General features: G+C 54.9%; 1 protein-coding gene across 1 annotated transcript in view; it reads left to right on the top strand.

Moving 5' to 3' along the window:
* HASPIN (histone H3 associated protein kinase) overlaps nucleotides 1-9,260 on the top strand; it is a 79,032-nt gene extending 69,772 nt beyond the window's left edge. The window contains exons 9-12 of the mRNA XM_075583825.1: nucleotides 834-919; nucleotides 4,649-4,711; nucleotides 5,422-5,513; nucleotides 9,160-9,260. Of these exons, the coding sequence (XP_075439940.1) occupies nucleotides 834-919; nucleotides 4,649-4,711; nucleotides 5,422-5,513; nucleotides 9,160-9,260 (342 nt within the window). The remainder of the gene's footprint in view (nucleotides 1-833; nucleotides 920-4,648; nucleotides 4,712-5,421; nucleotides 5,514-9,159) is intronic.
* Nucleotides 9,261-19,189: the final 9,929 nt, after the last annotated feature.

Genomic DNA, 19,189 nt, shown 5'->3' with positions numbered 1-19,189 from the left:
ACACTCAAATGTGACGTCACAGGCCTTCTGTAAGGCCTGTCCCGTCTCATATGACCTTAAGAAGCTGACGGGACAACATCCGCCCTATGGATTACAATATACAGATGAAGATAAAGAAGAAAGAATAAGATGGGCTTACCGGCTGCTGAGGACCATTGCGTCGAGAGGTTCCTGCTTTGCTTATGAACTCTGAATCGGATGGTGAAGACGTCAAAAGTAAGGAAGGCATTGATTGCATTTTTTTTATGCTTGTTTGTTTTAATTGTATCTTTCTTAATCTTCTTGTTATTATGTTTTTTTTTATATATTTTTTTATTGTTATTGTGTATTTTTTACTGATTGTTTTTTTTATTTGTTGTGTATTTTTGGTGCTGGTTTTTTTTTTTTTTTAAGTTTGCCCATTGATTGCCATAGTGGCTAATCATGTCTATATTATATGCTTAGCTGCAATCTCAACGCGTAGCTCCTTCCCTTAAGGAAACCTAATTTATATTAATTAATAAAAACGCTTGGGCGCACTCCCAGGGCTGTATCTCTTTTCCTTACTGAAACTAAGACATGGGTTTCATTAAACCTCTCGCACTTAATGTATAGTTGGAGAAACCCCACAGAACCTCTATACTGATTCTTGTTGATGCACACACTCTCGGTGATACTGTCTCTTGTTGACGCTCGCTCTCGGTGATGCTCTGTCTCTTGTTGACGCACTCTCGGTGATACGGTCTCTTGATGCGCTCTCTCTGTGATGCTCTCTTGTTGACGCGCGCTCTCTCGGTGATACTGTCTCTTGTTGACGCGCGCTCTCTCTGACGCTCTCTCTCTCTGTGTCTCAGGTGATTCCTATTGAGGGCTCTCAGAAGATTAATGGAGAAGTTCAGAAAAGTTTTGCAGAAATTCTTCCAGAAATTATCATCTCAAAGTAAGGAAAAGAGCTGTACCTACGGGAACGGAGCGCTCACTGACCAATCACGCGCTCGCTGACCAATCACCCGCTCGCTGACCAATCGCAGCCCTCGCTGACCAATCGCAGCCCTCGCTGACCAATCGCAGCCCTCGCTGACCAATCGCAGCCCTCGCTGACCTATCGCAGCCCTCGCTGATAGTACATCCAGGTACATGGTGCTTCACAGTAGTAATAAATATGAAATAATAATATAACACATAAAGGGGAGAAGCGCTTCAGACAGGACAGTAATAATAGGAAAGGAGTCCCTGCCCCAAGAGCTTACAGTCTAACTGGTTGGTAGGAAGAACGTACAGAGACAATAGGAGGGCGTTCTGGTAAGTGCGTCTGCAGGGGGCCAAGCATTATGTATTGTCTAGTATTATCCACAGAGCTACCTGTATGCTTCGTTAAGCAAGTGTGTCTTAAGGTGGGAGTTAAAGGTGGATAGAGAGGGTGCTAGTCGGGTACTGAGGGGAAGGGCTTTCCAGAGGTGTGGGGCAGTCAGTGAGAAAGGTTTAAGGCGGGAGAGGGCTTTAGATACAAAGGGGGTAGAAAGAAGACATCCTTGAGCAGAACGCAAGAGTCTGGATGGTGCATAGCGAGAAATTAGGGATGAGATGTAAGGAGGGGCAGAAGAGTGTAAAGCTTTAAAAGTGAGGAGAAGAATGGAGTGTGAGATGCGGGATTTGATCGGAAGCCAGGAGAGGGATTTCATGAGGGGAGATGCTGAGACAGATCTAGGAAAGAGTAGAGTGATTCTGGCAGCAGCGTGTAGGATAGATTGTAGGGGAGACAGGTGAGAGGCAGGAAGGCCGGACAGCAGAAGGTTACAGTAATCAAGACGGGAGAGAAGGAGGGCCTGAGTCAGAGTTTTAGCAGTTATGCAGCAGAGGAAAGGGCGTATCTTAGTTATATTGCGGAGTAAAAAGCGACAGGTTTTAGCTACATTGTGAATGTGGGAGGAGAATGTGACCCTTGGGCTGCGGCTATAGTGCGCGCGTCTGTCGCCGGAGTGATTTGTTGACTTGTGACGGTGAGGCGTGGCTGTGATGTCACCAGGCTGGTTCGCCCTCATTGGTGGAAATGTTCACGTGACACATCAATCAATTTTTTTTTGTCTGCTCCAAATCCTGCCACGCGCGTCGCTTAGCGCGCAGCATGGCCGCACTGGTGCATTTACATGATTTTGTTAGTGCCTTAGGCCTTGATTATAGTAGGTCCGGCTGTGCGTGCACGCGCCCTCGTGACAGGCACGATGCGTAAGCGCAAAACCTGCACTTCAGGCTGGAGGCGACAGGAAGGCGTGGCCATGATGTCACGTGAGCTGTTCGCCCTCATTGGCTGATATATCAATTTCGGGTACCTGCTGAAAATTCACGCATTTGGACTTGTCGCGCTCACTATGTGCGCGCACAATTGCAAACATTAATTTGTTTTGGTGACGCATCACGTCGCACACTCGCAGCAATTATAATGACAGCCTTTGGCAGCGTGCTTGTGATACTGGGTGTATGATAGTGCTGCCAACAGTAATGTACAAGTGGGTAGTAGGGCCAGGAATAGGAGGAAGTATGACTAGTTCCCTCTTGGAGATGTTAAGTTTCAGTCGGCGGAGGGCCATCCTGGATAATATAGCAGAGGGACATTCACAGACTTTGGTCTGTACAGCAGGAGTAAGGGCAGGGGTTCAAAGGTAAATTTGTGTCATCAGCATAGAGGTGATATTTGAACCCAAGAGATGGGATGAGGTCACCTAGAGTGTGAAATGAGAACAGGTACCAGGACACAGCCCTGGGGTACCCCCACAGAGATAGACAGAGGCGGAGGAGTTCACAAATGAGAAACTGAAAGTACGATGGGAGAGGTTAGAGGAAATACAGGATATCCTTTACAGATATCAAGAGTATGGAGGATGTATAGGAAAGAGGGTGGTCCACAGGTTCAGGCTGCAGAGAGGTTGAGCAATTTGAGCAAGGAGTTTAGACGCAGGAGGGAGACAGGACGTTGGAGAGACAGGTAGGGTCAAGCTTGCGTGTTTGAAGGAGGAGGGAAAGGTACCAGGGTAGGGGGAGGAGCGGAGAATGTGTGAGTGGGTATTGGAGTAGGAGCCAGAGGTTGGAGGAGATGAGGGAATGGGGTCAAGAGGGCAAGTGGTAGAGGGAGAAGAGATCAGTAGTGACACATCCTCCTCTGTGACAGAGGAAAAGGAATTTGGAGGCAGGAGGAGAGTTGGGAAGAGGTGTAGGATGTGAGGAGGATATAGGGGGGATGTCTTGACGAATAGAATCCAGTTTAGTCTTGAAATAGTCAGCAAAGTCCTGCGGTGAGATGGAGAAAGAAAAACAGGCAGCAGACTGTGGTCTTAGTAGAGACTCAGACAGAGAAGAGTCGGCATAAGTTAGACTTGCGAGTGTTGATTAGTGAAGAAAGGTAGGTTTATTTAGCCTAAGAGAGGGCAGAGTTGAAACAGGATAGCATACATTTGTAATGAAAGAAGTCTGCGGGAGTGTGAGATTTCCTCCAGAGGCGTTCAGAGGAACGAGCGCAGGAACAGTATGTGCGTGTGGGAATTTAGTCAGGATCTGGGGTTAGAAGGGCGGGAGAGAGTAAGAGGGGCATGTAGACCAAGAGAGGACGATAGCGCAGAGTTGTAGTTCCTGACCAGGTTGGAAGTCTGTAGTGGGATTGAGAGAGGCGAGGGAGGAGCGCAAAGTGGAGTCGAGCCGGTAGATTAATAGAGCGCAGGTCTCTGCAGAAAGGAGGGGTAAATGGAGGGGGAGAAGTTAGAGAGAGAGAGAAAATGAGATAAGATGGTCAGAGAGAGGAAAGGGTGAAATGGAGAAATCAGATTGCGAAACGTTTTTAGTGAAAACCACGTCCAGGAAGTGGCCATCCTGGTGGGTGCTGACTGCAGTCCAAAAGACTAGGTTAGAGAGAGAGAAAGCTGGAAGCCCAAGGGAGAGAGGGGTCATCAATGTGGCAGAGAGAGAGAAGGAGAGCCAGGATTCAAAGTGAGAGATAGAGAGACTGAAGGGAGATGAGTAGAGGTAGGTGGGCGATAGATGATCGTGGACTGGGAGGGGAGTGAAGATATGGACAGTGTGAGCCTCAAAGGAGGAATAGGAAAGAAAGGGGGAGGAATAGGAAGGGTTCGGTTACGGCAGATAGAGGGGAGGAGCCCCACGCCTCCACCCCTGCCATCAGGGCGCTGTGTGTAGGAGAAAGAAAGGCCACCATATGAGAGGGCAGCTTCCAGTGCAGAGTCAGACTGAGTGAGCCGGGTCTCAGTTATAGCAAAGAGATGCAGGGAGTGAGAGAGAAAGAAGCCATGCACAGAGAGGCACTTGTTAGAGAGGGAGCGAGCAATCCAAAGGGCATAGGAGAAAGGAGAGAGAGGGAGGGTGACACAGCCATCCCTGACCAATCATGGCCATCCCTGACCAATCACGGCCATCCCTGATCAATGATGGCCATCCCTGACCAATGATGGCTCCCTGGGGCAGGGTGTTTACTAACCAATCACAGCTCCTGGGACTGGGCGTCCACTAGCCACTAATTCTTGCTGCTCAGGTTACACAGCAGAGTCTCTATACGGGGCCAGCTGTATATAGAGGTACCTGTGTATTCAGGGTCGTATATAGAGGGTGGTATGCAGAGGAAGCCTTACATAGAGGTATTTATCTCATTTCAATCTCTGCTCAGGGAGCTCAGTTTGTTGAGTGAAGGTGAAGAGAATAGAACAAGCGGCTTCATCAAACTGCACTCGTGAGTCCCACCCCCCTACTGCTCCGTACCCCCCCGCCTGCTCCGTACCCCCCCGCCTGCTCCGTACCCGTCCCCCCGCCTGCTCCGTCCCCCGCCTGCTCCGTCCCCCCGCCTGCTCCGTACCCGTCCCCCCGCCTGCTCCGTCCCCCCGCCTGCTCCGTCCCCCCGCCTGCTCCGTCCCCCCGCCTGCTCCGTACCCGTCCCCCCGCCTGCTCCGTCCCCCGCCTGCTCCGTCCCCCCGCCTGCTCCGTCCCCCCGCCTGCTCCGTCCCCCGCCTGCTCCGTCCCCCCCGCCTGCTCCGTCCCCCCTCCACCCACCTGCTCCATCCCCCCTCCCCCCGACATCTCCGTCCCCCCTCCCCCCCGCCTGCTCCGTCCCCCCGCCATCTCCGTCCCCCCGCCATCTCCGTCCCCCCGCCATCTCCGTCCCCCCGCCATCTCCGTCCCCCCTCCCCCCCGCCTGCTCCGTACCCCTCCCCCGCCATCTCCGTACCCCCTCCCCCCCCGCCATCTCCGTCCCCCCTCCCCAGCCTGCTCCGTACCCCCTCCCCACCGCCTGGTCCGTACCCCCTCCCCCCGCCTGGTCCGTAGCCCCCTCCTGCCTGCTCCGTACCCCCTTCTCCATATCCCCCCTCTCGTTTCCTCCTTCCCCAGCAGAGGTAATTGTGTGGTGTTGTGTTACTGGGGTAATTGTGTGGTGTTGTGTTACAGGGCTCACTGTGTGCGAGGAGCTTACCCCGAAGATCTTCTCCAGGCCTGGGACTCGTACGCAGAGACAAAGGGGACTGAGAATGAGCGACCCGGTGAGTCTTCTACCCCAAGTCTCTCTCCCCCTCTCTCTCCGACCCTCTCTCCCTGACCCGCTCTCCCTCTCTCTCTCCGACCCGCCCTCCCTCTCTCCGACCCTCTCTCCGACCCTCTCTCCCTGACCCTCTCTCCCTGACCCTCTCTCCCTGACCCTCTCTCCCTGACCCGCTCTCCCTCTCTCTCTCCGACCCGCCCTCCCTCTCTCTGACCCTCTCTCCCTGACCCTCTCTCCCTGACCCTCTCTCCCTCTCTCTCTCTCCGACCCGCCCTCCCTCTCTCCCTGACCCTCTCTCCCTGACCCTCTCTCCCTGACCCTCTCTCCCTGACCCTCTCTCTCCGACCCGCCCTCCCTCTCTCTCTCCGACCCGCCCTCCCTCTCTCTCTCCGACCTGCCCTCCCTCTCTCTCTCCGACCTGCCCTCCCTCTCTCTCTCCGACCCGCCCTCCCTCTCTCTCTCCGACCCGCCCTCCCTCTCTCTCTCCGACCCGCCCTCCCTCTCTCTCTCCGACCCGCCCTCCCTCTCTCTCTCCGACCCGCCCTCCCTCTCTCTCTCCGACTAGCCCTCCCTCTCTCTCTGACCATCTCTCTCTCTGACCATCTCTCTCTCACCCACTCTCTCTCTCTGACCCTCTCTCTCTCTCTCTCTCTGACCCCCTCTCTCTCTCTGACCCCCTCTCTCTCTCTGACCCTCTCTCTCTCTGACCCTCTCTCTCTCTGACCCTCTCTCTCTCTGACCCTCTCTCTCTCCGATCCGCTCTCTCCTCTCTCTCCACCCTCCTCTCTCTCCGACCCGTTCTCACTCTCTCTCGACCCGTTCTCCTCTCTCTCTCTCCGACCCGTTCTCCCTCTCTCTCCGACCCGTTCTCCCTCTCTCTCCGACCCGCACTCCCTCTCTCTCCGACCCGCTCTCCCTCTCTCCCTCTCTCCCTCTCCGACCCGCTCTCCTTCCTCTCTCTCTCTCTCTCTCTCTCCGACCCGCTCTCCCTCCCTCCTCTCTCTCTCTCTCTCTCTCTCTCTCTCTCTCCGACCCGCTCTCCCTCTCTCTCTCCGACCCGCTCTCCCTCTCTCTCTCTCGACCCGCTCTCCCCTCCCTCTCTCTCTCCGACCCGCACTCCCTCCCTCTCTCTCCGACCCGCACTCCCTCTCTCTCTCCGACCCATTCTCCCTCTCTCTCTCTCCGACCCGCTCTCCCTCTCTCTCTCTCCGACCCGCTCTCCCTCTCTCTCTCCGACCCGCTCTCCCTCCCTCTCTCTCTCTCTCCGACCCACTCTCCCTCCCTCTCTCTCTCTCTCCGACCCGCTCTCCCTCTCTCTCTCCGACCCGCTCTCCCTCTCTCTCTCTCCGACCCGCTCTCCCTCTCTCTCTCTCCGACCCTCTCTCTCTCTCCGACCCTCTCTCCCTCTCTCTCTCCGACCCTCTCTCCCTCTCTCTCTCTCCGACCCGCTCTCCCTCTCTCTCTCTCCGACCCGCTCTCCCTCTCTCTCTCTCCGACCCCCTCTCTCTCTCTCCGACCCGCTCTCCCTCTCTCTCTCTCCGACCCGCTCTCCCTCTCTCTCTCTCCGACCCGCTCTCCCTCTCTCTCCGACCCGCTCTCCCTCTCTCTCCGACCCGCTCTCCCTCTCTCTCCGACCCGCTCTCCCTCTCTCTCCGACCCGCTCTCCCTCTCTCTCCGACCCGCTCTCCCTCTCTCTCCGACCCGCTCTCCCTCTCTCTCCGACCCGCTCTCCCTCTCTCTCCGACCCGCTCTCCCTCTCTCTCCGACCCGCTCTCCCTCTCTCTCCGACCCGCTCTCCCTCTCTCTCCGACCCGCTCTCCCTCTCTCTCCGACCCGCTCTCCCTCTCTCTCCGACCCGCTCTCCCTCTCTCTCCGACCCGCTCTCCCTCTCTCTCTCTCCGACCCGCTCTCCCTCTCTCTCTCTCCGACCCGCTCTCCCTCTCTCTCTCTCCGACCCGCTCTCCCTCTCTCTCTCCGACCCGCTCTCCTCTCTCTCTCTCCGACCCTCTCTCCCTCTCTCTCCGACCCGCCCTCCCTCCCTCTCTCCGACCCGCCCTCCCTCCCTCTCTCCGACCCGCCCTCCCTCCCTCTCTCTCCGACCCGCCCTCCTCCCTCTCTCTCCGACCCGCCCTCCCTCCCTCTCTCTCTCTCTCTCTCCGACCCGCCCTCCCTCCCTCTCTCTCCGACCCGCCCTCCCTCCCTCTCTCTCTCTCTCTCTCCGACCCGCTCTCCCTCTCTCTCTCTCCGACCCGCTCTCCTTCCCTCTCTCTCTCTCTCTCCGACCCGCTCTCCCTCCCTCTCTCTCTCTCTCTCTCTCTCTCCGACCCGCTCTCCCTCTCTCTCTCCGACCCGCTCTCTCTCTCTCCGACCCGCTCTCCCTCCCTCTCTCTCTCCGACCCGCTCTCCCTCTCTCTCTCTCCGACCCGTTCTCCCTCTCTCTCTCCGACCCGCACTCCCTCCCTCTCTCTCCGACCCCGCACTCCTCTCTCTCTCTCCGACCCATTCTCCCTCTCTCTCTCTCCGACCCGCTCTCCCTCTCTCTCTCTCCGACCCGCTCTCCCTCTCTCTCTCCGACCCGCTCTCCCTCCCTCTCTCTCTCTCTCCGACCCGCTCTCCCTCCCTCTCTCCGACCCGCTCTCCCTCCCTCTCTCTCTCTCTCCGACCCGCTCTCCCCTCCCTCTCTCTCTCTCTCCGACCCGCTCTCCCTCCCTCTCTCTCTCCGACCCACTCTCCCTCCCTCTCTCTCTCTCTCCGACCCGCTCTCCCTCTCTCTCTCTCCGACCCGCTCTCCCTCTCTCTCTCTCCGACCCGCTCTCCCTCTCTCTCTCTCCGACCCTCTCTCCCTCTCTCTCTCCGACCCTCTCTCCCTCTCTCTCTCTCCGACCCGCTCTCCCTCTCTCTCCGACCCGCTCTCTCTCTCTCTCCGACCCGCCCTCCCTCTCTCTCTCTCCGACCCGCCCTCCCTCCCTCCCTCTCTCCGACACGCCCTCTCTCCGACCTGCTCTACCTCCCTCTCTCTCCGACCTGCTCTCCCTCCCTCTCTCTATCTCCTTCCCGTTCTCCCTCTCTCTCTCTCCGACCCGCTCTCCCCTCTCTCTCTCTGACCCGCTCTCCCTCTCTCTCTCTCTCTCTCTCTCTCTCTCTCTCCGACCCGCTCTCCCTCTCTCTCTCTCTCTCCGACCCGCTCTCTCCCTCTCTCTCTCTCTCTCTCTCTCCGACCCGCTCTCTCCCTCTCTCTCTGGCGCTCTCTCTCTGGCGCGCCCTCTCTCGCGTCCTCTCACGCTCTCTCTCTCAAAAAACGCTCTCTCTCTCAAAAAACGCTCTATCTCTCTCTCTCTCTCTCAAAAACCGCTGTCTCTCTCTCTCTGAAAAAACGCTGTCTCTAACGCGCTCTCTCTCTCTCAAAAGCGCTCTCTCGCTTAAACGCTCTCGCTCAAACGCTCTCTCTCGCTCTCTCTCAAACGCTCTCTCTCGCTCTCTCTCAAACGCTCTCTCTCGCTCTCTCTCAAACGCTCTCTCTTGCTCTCTCAAATGCTCTCTCTCAAACGCTCTCGCTCTCTCTCAAACGCTCTCGCTCTCTCTCAAATGCTCTCTCTCGCTCTCTCTCAAACGCTCTCTGACGCGCTCTCTCTCAAACGCTCTCTCAGATTTATTCGGCGCGGGTCAGCTCTTCATGATCTTGGAGTTTGAGTTTGGAGGAAATGACCTGGAAAGCATGAGATGCCAAGTAAGTGTGAGCACTGTGTGAGGGGGGTTAGGTAAGTGTGCGGGCTGTGTGAGGAGGGTTAGGTAAGTGTGAGCGCTGTGTGAGGGGGTTAGGTAAGTGTGAGCGCTGTGTGAGGGGGGTTAGGTATGTGTGAGCGCTGTGTGAGGAGGGTTAGGCAAGTGTGAGCGCTGTGTGAGGTGGGTTAGGTAAGTGTGAGCGCTGTGTGAGGGGGGTTAGGTAAGTGTGAGCGCTGTGTTAGGTAAGTGTGAGTGCTGTGTGGGGGGTTAGGTAAGTGTGAGCGCTGTGTGAGGGGGGTTAGGTAAGTGTGAGCGCTGTGTGAGGGGGTTAGGTAAGTGTGCGGGCTGTGTGAGGAGGGTTAGGTAAGTGTGAGCGCTGTGTGAGGGGGTTAGGTAAGTGTGAGCGCTGTGTGAGGGGGGTTAGGTATGTGTGAGCGCTGTGTGAGGAGGGTTAGGTAAGTGTGAGCGCTGTGTGAGGGGGGTTAGGTAAGTGTGAGCGCTGTGTTAGGTAAGTGTGAGCGCTGTGTGAGGTGGGTTAGGTAAGTGTGAGCGCTGTGTGAGGGGGGTTAGGTAAGTGTGAGCGCTGTGTTAGGTAAGTGTGAGCGCTGTGTGGGGGGTTAGGTAAGTGTGAGCGCTGTGTGAGGGGGGTAGGTAAGTGTGAGCGCTGTGTGTGAGGGGGTTAGGTAAGTGTGAGCGCTGTGTTAGGTAAGTGTGAGTGCTGTGTGAGGAGGGTTAGGTAAGTGTGAGCGCTGTGTGGGGAGGGTTAGGTAAGTGTGAGCGCTGTGTGAGGGGGGTTAGGCAAGTGTGAGCGCTGTGTGAGGGGGGTTAGGCAAGTGTGAGCGCTGTGTGAGGAGGGTTAGGTAAGTGTGAGCGCTGCGCGAGGAGGGTTAGGTAAGTGTGAGCGCTGTGTGTGAGGGGGTTAGGTAAGTGTGAGCGCTGTGTGTGAGGGGGTTAGGTAAGTGTGAGCGCTGTGTTAGGTAAGTGTGAGCGCTGTGTGAGGAGGGTTAGGTAAGTGTGAGTGCTGTGTGAGGGGGGTTAGGTAAGTGTGAGTGCTGTGTGAGGGGGGTTAGGTAAGTGTGAGTGCTGCGTGAGGGGGGTTAGGTAAGTGTGAGCGCTGCGCGAGGGGGGTTAGGTAAGTGTGAGCGCTGTGTGAGGCGGGTTAGGTAAGTGTGAGCGCTGTGTGAGGGGGTTAGGTAAGTGGGAGCGCTGTGTGAGGGGGGGTTAGGTAAGTGTGAGCGCTGTGTGAGTGGGGTTAGGTAAGTGGAGCGCTGTGTGAGTGGGGTTAGGTAAGTGGGAGCGCTGTGTGAGGGGGTTAGGTAAGTGTGAGCGCTGTGTGAGGAGGGTTAGGTAAGTGTGAGCGCTGTGTTAGGTAAGTGTGAGCGCTGTGTGAGGTGGGTTAGGTAAGTGTGAGTGCTGTGTGAGGGGGGTTAGGTAAGTGTGAGTGCTGTGTGAGGGGGGTTAGGTAAGTGTGAGTGCTGCGTGAGGGGGGTTAGGTAAGTGTGAGCGCTGCGCGAGGGGGGTTAGGTAAGTGTGAGCGCTGTGTGAGGCGGGTTAGGTAAGTGTGAGCGCTGTGTGAGGGGGTTAGGTAAGTGGGAGCGCTGTGTGAGGGGGGTTAGGTAAGTGTGAGCGCTGTGTGAGGGGGGTTAGGTAAGTGGAGCGCTGTGTGAGGGGGGTTAGGTAAGTGTGAGCGCTGTGTGAGGGGGTTAGGTAAGTGTGAGCGCTGTGTGAGGGGGGTTAGGTAAGTGTGAGCGCTGTGTGAGGGGGTTAGGTAAGTGTGAGCGCTGTGTGAGGAGGGTTAGGTAAGTGTGAGCGCTGCGCGAGGGGGGTTAGGTAAGTGGGAGCGCTGTGTGAGGGGGTTAGGTAAGTGTGAGCGCTGTGTGAGGAGGGTTAGGTAAGTGTGAGCGCTGCGCGAGGAGGGTTAGGTAAGTGTGAGCGCTGCGTGAGGCGGGTTAGGTAAGTGTGAGCGCTGTGTGAGGGGGTTAGGTAAGTGTGAGCGCTGTGTGAGGGGGGTTAGGTAAGTGTGAGTGCTGTGTGAGGGGGGTTAGGTAAGTGTGAGTGCTCCGCGATTAGGGTTAGGTAAGTGTGAGCGCTGCGTGAGGGGGGTTAGGTAAGTGTGAGCGCTGCACGAGGGGGGTTTGGTAAGTTTGAGCGATGGGGGTTTGGTAAGTGTGAGCGATGGGGGTTTGGTAAGTGTGAGCGATGGGGGTTTGGTAAGTGTGAGCGATGGGGGTTTGGTAAGTGTGAGCGATGGGGGTTTGGTAAGTGTGAGCGATGGGGGTTTGGTAAGTGTGAGCGATGGGGGTTTGGTAAGTGTGAGCGATGGGGGTTTGGTAAGTGTGAGCGATGGGGGTTTGGTAAGTGTGAGCGATGGGGGTTTGGTAAGTGTGAGCGATGGGGGTTTGGTAAGTGTGAGCGATGGGGGTTTGGTAAGTGTGAGCGATGGGGGTTTGGTAAGTGTGAGCGATGGGGTTTGGTAAGTGTGAGCGATGGGGGTTTGGTAAGTGTGAGCGATGGGGGTTTGGTAAGTGTGAGCGACGGGGGTTTGGTAAGTGTGAGCGACGGGGGTTTGGTAAGTGTGAGCGACGGGGGTTTGGTAAGTGTGAGCGATGGGGGTTTGGGGTTTGGTAAGTGTGAGCGATGGGGGTTTGGTAAGTGTGAGCGATGGGGGTTTGGTAAGTGTGAGCGATGGGGGTTTGGTAAGTGTGAGCGATGGGGGTTTGGTAAGTGTGAGCGATGGGGGTTTGGTAAGTGTGAGCGATGGGGGTTTGGTAAGTGTGAGCGATGGGGGTTTGGTAAGTGTGAGCGATGGGGGTTTGGTAAGTGTGAGCGACGGGGGTTTGGTAAGTGTGAGCGACGGGGGTTTGGTAAGTGTGAGCGACGGGGGTTTGGGGTTTGGTAAGTGTGAGCGATGGGGGTTTGGTAAGTGTGAGCGATGGGGGTTTGGTAAGTGTGAGCGATGGGGGTTTGGTAAGTGTGAGCGATGGGGGTTTGGTAAGTGTGAGCGATGGGGGTTTGGTAAGTGTGAGCGATGGGGGTTTGGTAAGTGTGAGCGATGGGGGTTTGGTAAGTGTGAGCGATGGGGGTTTGGTAAGTGTGAGCGATGGGGGTTTGGTAAGTGTGAGCGATGGGGGTTTGGTAAGTGTGAGCGATGGGGGTTTGGTAAGTGTGAGCGATGGGGGTTTGGTAAGTGTGAGCGATGGGGGTTTGGTAAGTGTGAGCGATGGGGGTTTGGTAAGTGTGAGCGATGGGGGTTTGGTAAGTGTGAGCGATGGGGGTTTGGTAAGTGTGAGCGATGGGGGTTTGGTAAGTGTGAGCGATGGGGGTTTGGTAAGTGTGAGCGATGGGGGTTTGGTAAGTGTGAGCGATGGGGGTTTGGTAAGTGTGAGCGATGGGGGTTTGGTAAGTGTGAGCGATGGGGGTTTGGTAAGTGTGAGCGATGGGGGTTTGGTAAGTGTGAGCGATGGGGGTTTGGTAAGTGTGAGCGATGGGGGTTTGGTAAGTGTGAGCGATGGGGGTTTGGTAAGTGTGAGCGATGGGGGTTTGGTAAGTGTGAGCGATGGGGGTTTGGTAAGTGTGAGCGATGGGGGTTTGGTAAGTGTGAGCGATGGGGGTTTGGTAAGTGTGAGCGATGGGGGTTTGGTAAGTGTGAGCGATGGGGGTTTGGTAAGTGTGAGCGATGGGGGTTTGGTAAGTGTGAGCGATGGGGGTTTGGTAAGTGTGAGCGATGGGGGTTTGGTAAGTGTGAGCGATGGGGGTTTGGTAAGTGTGAGCGATGGGGGTTTGGTAAGTGTGAGCGATGGGGGTTTGGTAAGTGTGAGCGATGGGGGTTTGGTAAGTGTGAGCGATGGGGGTTTGGTAAGTGTGAGCGATGGGGGTTTGGTAAGTGTGAGCGATGGGGGTTTGGTAAGTGTGAGCGATGGGGGTTTGGTAAGTGTGAGCGATGGGGGTTTGGTAAGTGTGAGCGATGGGGGTTTGGTAAGTGTGAGCGATGGGGGTTTGGTAAGTGTGAGCGATGGGGGTTTGGTAAGTGTGAGCGATGGGGGTTTGGTAAGTGTGAGCGATGGGGGTTTGGTAAGTGTGAGCGATGGGGGTTTGGTAAGTGTGAGCGATGGGGGTTTGGTAAGTGTGAGCGATGGGGGTTTGGTAAGTGTGAGCGATGGGGGTTTGGTAAGTGTGAGCGATGGGGGTTTGGTAAGTGTGAGCGATGGGGGTTTGGTAAGTGTGAGCGATGGGGGTTTGGTAAGTGTGAGCGATGGGGGTTTGGTAAGTGTGAGCGATGGGGGTTTGGTAAGTGTGAGCGATGGGGGTTTGGTAAGTGTGAGCGATGGGGGTTTGGTAAGTGTGAGCGATGGGGGTTTGGTAAGTGTGAGCGATGGGGGTTTGGTAAGTGTGAGCGATGGGGGTTTGGTAAGTGTGAGCGATGGGGGTTTGGTAAGTGTGAGCGATGGGGGTTTGGTAAGTGTGAGCGATGGGGGTTTGGTAAGTGTGAGCGATGGGGGTTTGGTAAGTGTGAGCGATGGGGGTTTGGTAAGTGTGAGCGATGGGGGTTTGGTAAGTGTGAGCGATGGGGGTTTGGTAAGTGTGAGCGATGGGGGTTTGGTAAGTGTGAGCGATGGGGGTTTGGTAAGTGTGAGCGATGGGGGTTTGGTAAGTGTGAGCGATGGGGGTTTGGTAAGTGTGAGCGATGGGGGTTTGGTAAGTGTGAGCGATGGGGGTTTGGTAAGTGTGAGCGATGGGGGTTTGGTAAGTGTGAGCGATGGGGGTTTGGTAAGTGTGAGCGATGGGGGTTTGGTAAGTGTGAGCGATGGGGGTTTGGTAAGTGTGAGCGATGGGGGTTTGGTAAGTGTGAGCGATGGGGGTTTGGTAAGTGTGAGCGATGGGGGTTTGGTAAGTGTGAGCGATGGGGGTTTGGTAAGTGTGAGCGATGGGGGTTTGGTAAGTGTGAGCGATGGGGGTTTGGTAAGTGTGAGCGATGGGGGTTTGGTAAGTGTGAGCGATGGGGGTTTGGTAAGTGTGAGCGATGGGGGTTTGGTAAGTGTGAGCGATGGGGGTTTGGTAAGTGTGAGCGATGGGGGTTTGGTAAGTGTGAGCGATGGGGGTTTGGTAAGTGTGAGCGATGGGGGTTTGGTAAGTGTGAGCGATGGGGGTTTGGTAAGTGTGAGCGATGGGGGTTTGGTAAGTGTGAGCGATGGGGGTTTGGTAAGTGTGAGCGATGGGGGTTTGGTAAGTGTGAGCGATGGGGGTTTGGTAAGTGTGAGCGATGGGGGTTTGGTAAGTGTGAGCGATGGGGGTTTGGTAAGTGTGAGCGATGGGGGTTTGGTAAGTGTGAGCGATGGGGGTTTGGTAAGTGTGAGCGATGGGGGTTTGGTAAGTGTGAGCGATGGGGGTTTGGTAAGTGTGAGCGATGGGGGTTTGGTAAGTGTGAGCGATGGGGGTTTGGTAAGTGTGAGCGATGGGGGTTAGGTAAGTGTGAGCGATGGGGGTTAGGTAAGTGTGAGCGATGGGGGTTAGGTAAGTGTGAGCGATGGGGGTTAGGTAAGTGTGAGCGATGGGGGTTAGATTTGTGTGAGCGCTGTGTAAGGAGGGTTAGGTAAGTGTGAGCGGGGTTAGGTAAGTGTGAGCACTGTGCAAGTGGGGTTAGATTAGTGTGAGCGCCGTGCGAAGAGGGGCACTCTTAATCCCGACTGGATGACGGAAAATTCGTACAAGCCGCTCGGGGTGATGAATGATGAAGGCCGACTTCTCCCGCGTCTCCTGGGTTCATGGGACCTGCCAGTACCCACGGCTCTGCTTTATGGTTGTCGGATACCTTGCTCGTCTTACAGCTCACCATCCCAGGCATTGGATAGGCACTTGACACGGTCTGGGCATTTAACTGCCGGTAGTCCATGAGAACTGGGTGGTTCTGTCCCTTTGGTGACAAGGACCACTGGCGAGGCCCAGGGACTCTGTCACAGGAGACCAGGCATTTACACCTTTCTACCGGGATCATTCGTTGAGCAAAAGGGGTAAAGTGAAATAATGTAAATGTATTCACATGAAAAGGCAGACACACAATGATACACAAACTACATAAGAATAGACACACTTTCTTGGGAACTGGGGTAAAAAAAAGTAGACTTTCCTAGCTGTATTAGCCGAAGAATAAGGGATGCTCCCTTGGCAATGCTCACTGCGAGTAGCCACGTTAAACACAGGTATTGTAGCCTTTAGAGTTTTGTATTCATTCCAGAAGAAGACGGCATAATCAGTCTAGACCTCCATTATCATAAGTCAATGATGTCACAGATTGTGTCTGGTGTAACCGTTCCTGATAGACTTCCACTAGCCTTATAGGTGCATCTTATGTGGTTGTCAATGGTTAAGGTTAGTATACGAACAGTGTGACCGTTGGAGTAGCTGAATAATAAAAGTTACTCACTGATGTGCTGGAGATATGTGTGCTGTCGGCGTGCTCCTACCGAGGAGCTTGAACAGCATGCAGGAAATCGTAAGTGGCGGTGCAGCTGCCTTTCCAAAGAACTTGTGACCAGAATTGCAGTAATTTAAGTACAAAAATGTATTGGCACATAGAGAGGCAGCAAAAAAGTCCTCTTACGCGTTTCGCATGGTAACCCACGCTTTATCAAGTACTCTTTCCTGCATACTTTCCTAGCTGTATGACGCTCTCTCAACAAGAGTTTTTCTTTGACCCAGACTTAGCCCGAAATGTCCTGGAACTCAAATTGGCATGAAGTTCCAGGGGCCACCGTTTCTTTCTCTTTTGAGAACTTGAACTCATTCTTGACCGGGTTAGTACTAATCTCCTGAAACCAGCTTGCAATCCCAGCTGTGACCGCTACGTCCTCTTCTCCGAACTTGGCCGCCAAAAGTCAGGACTTAGAAACTTTTCCGCCGCTGATTTTCCGTTTCTAAAACTTGGCCGCAAAAAGTGGGACTTAGAATATTTTCCAGGAAGACTTTTCTGAAGCCGGTGCTCTGCAATTCGCGCAAGAGCACTTTTAAAGCCTGCCCGCAGTTCTGGCGCTGAGAATCTCTACGTTCATTGGCTTAGGGGTTTCTGATAGTATTTAGAAGTTCATTCACAAAATACTACAGCCAATGCGAGCGTGGGAACTTTCTTCACAGCCAATCAGAGCGAAGCCGGGTAAGCGGGGAACCTGAATCTGCCAAGGGACATGCGCAAGTTTGCCACCTCCGTCCCTTGTTATTCAGATGCCACCCGCTGGGTCAGGCTCCTCCAAGTCTGCTGGGGCAAATTTTATTCCGGGCAACTTCCATTCATCACAGGGCGTGGGTACTTGAGCCCTGCCACCCAAATGGTCTTTACACCCTTGGCATCCTCTGGTGGCTTTCATCTCTGATGTTTCAGCAGACTCACTGGCACCAGCTTGGTGCCCTGGTAGCCTGCCCGAACATCGGTTCCGAAAGTCCCAGCTCATATATAGTGCACAACAGTACATACTATATTCAACACAATGTTGTAGGGTTGGAGTGCCCATGAACCCCAATACAGGTTCTGGGCTACCTGGACATTAACTGGGTATCCCCCTTAACCTAGGGACCCCTTTTGGTTACGGGGACACTTTGCATCCATATGCCCCATTTACCTTTCTCGGCTGTGCTGAAGCAGGAAACCCTAGCAGTGAGTAGTGGAAGCGTTTCCATGGGGATATATTGCCGGGACAATGTGCCTACATGTATCCGGGAATCACGCATGATTCTCAGGTTCATTTTTAGGGATACCGACAACTCCAGACCCCAACTACCTAGGCACATTCTGACAACAATTCCTCCGCAAAACCCCCCTTGAAACTCATGCCCTGCTCGCTGGCATCCCTACAAAGGCAAAAACACACAAATGATTTATTGTCGCGCATTTACACAGTATGCATGTAAAACGGTTGGGCTCAAGAGCTGACACTTTTGAACCCCAATACATGGATCAGAAGTTGCCAAACGTGCTTGAACCTTTATTAAGAGCTTGGTTACCCCCTCACCGTCACACTCTGTGACCTGGATATCACCCCAATCTCCAACATTTTGACAATCCCCTTCTCCATGCTCCGCTTCAACTCCACGCTCCGCTTGGACTCCACAGACACTCGGTACACTGACTTACGGAGGGGCTTCTGATCACCAGTGTTGACCAGATGATCAATTAGATGAGTCCGTCCCGGCTTGTATTGAACCGATTCCCATATCTTCCTAACGACTCTCGCTCCTGCTTCTTTTGGGAAGCCATGAGCTGGGACCCAATCCTCACATCCTCTACAGAGCCTCCCTGCCTGGCCTCCCCTAGGAGATCGGGCAGAGCTCTGCTCACCGTGTCTCCCGATGGTGGGCTACACATCACCATTGGCCCACTCGCATGGTATACTTTAAGCATGTTGATGTGGTAGCTCCGTTGTCTACGTAACTTCTGATCCAGAGCTACTACGTAATTTGACTCATTCACATGCCGGATTACTGGGTACGGGCCAGACCAGGCAGCCAGGAGTTTGTTCTGGCAAGTCGGCTTTAGAACAACCACCTGCTGCCCTGGAATTAACACTCTACTGAGAGCATTTCTATCATACCAGTGCTTCTGCCTTGTCCGAGCTCCCTTGAGGTTAGCCTGCGCTAATCCCATCAGATCGGCTAACCGATCTCTGAGCTCTACCATACTGGAAAATCTTGCATCCATTGTGGTGGTCTCCCTCATCGATCCCTCCCGGTGCTAGAAGCTCGAAGAGTGAGATGCCGGTAGAATCCTGCGGCACCTCCCTGTATGCGAACAGTATGTGCTGCAGGTATGCTTACCAGTCCCCTCCTTCGGCCGACAACAAATGCCTGAAGCATTTTTTTCAGGGTGCCATTTAACCACTCACACAGTCTGTTGGTCTGAGGATGATAGGAAGTCTTGTGGAGAGGGGTCACCATGCATGCAGCCCAGGACTTTGGAGCAGCGCACTCATGAACTGCACTCCCTGGTCAGTCAGGATCTCACTAGGGAAACCTGCCCTAGTAAAAAAAATATTTGAGCGCCTCGGCCACCTTCCGGGTGTCCATGGTGGAAACAGCTACCGCCTCCAGTGACCTGGTCGCAAAGTCCACGACTGTTAACATATACCTTTTCCCCGACCTACTGGGAATCATCAGGGGTCCGATGATGTCTACCGCCAACCGCTGTAAGGGTTCCCCGAAAACCGGTAGCAGGCTCAGGAGGGCCTTCGCCCGATCGCCTTACCTCCCCACTCGCTGGCAAGTATCACAGGTGTGGCAGAACGCTGATGCCTCCCGCGACACCCCAGACAAGTAGAATTCGGGTTAGCCTGGCTCTCGTACGGGTAACCCAATAATGCCCCGTTAGCGGGAACGCATGCGCTAAGTGCAGCAACGTTGCCCGTACATGCAAGGTACTACCAACTGACCTGACCTGACCTTTGGCTGTCCATGGTTTGTCTGGAGCTGCCGGGACGTTTTCCCGGTATAAAGGTCCACGGCGCCACCCGGATCTGCTCGGATCCGGACTCGGATGGTTCAGCAGCTCGCTGCCTCATGCCTTCCAATCTCGGGTGGGTCCGCACGGCATCCTGGAATGTCTGACTGCTCTGGCCCTGTGACCCTAGTTACAGTCAGGGATATCAGTCAGAGTCAAGGCGGACTCTGCTCGTCTTACCCGGGCAACCTCCTCCAGAACGTCCATGAATGGAGGCTCCAATGTCCGGGGAGCGATGGGTTCTGGATTAGGACCCTGAACAATGACTAATGATGGGTCGGTATTCCGGCAACTGGCTCAGCCACCGTGGCCACAGCTATGGCATCGTCCTCCTCGTAGCTGCATCGGAGTCAACCCAAGTCATTGCCCAACAGTAAAGCATCATCTATGCCGGGCAAAATGCCAACATCACAGATGCCTTGGCCCGCGCTCCATTCCGCGAACACATAGGTTACTTGGTGGGATTTACTGCC

Source organism: Ascaphus truei, unplaced genomic scaffold (assembly GCF_040206685.1).
Source record: "Ascaphus truei isolate aAscTru1 unplaced genomic scaffold, aAscTru1.hap1 HAP1_SCAFFOLD_388, whole genome shotgun sequence".
Taxonomy (NCBI): Eukaryota; Metazoa; Chordata; class Amphibia; order Anura; family Ascaphidae; genus Ascaphus; species Ascaphus truei.
This window is presented reverse-complemented; position numbering and strand designations above follow the sequence as displayed.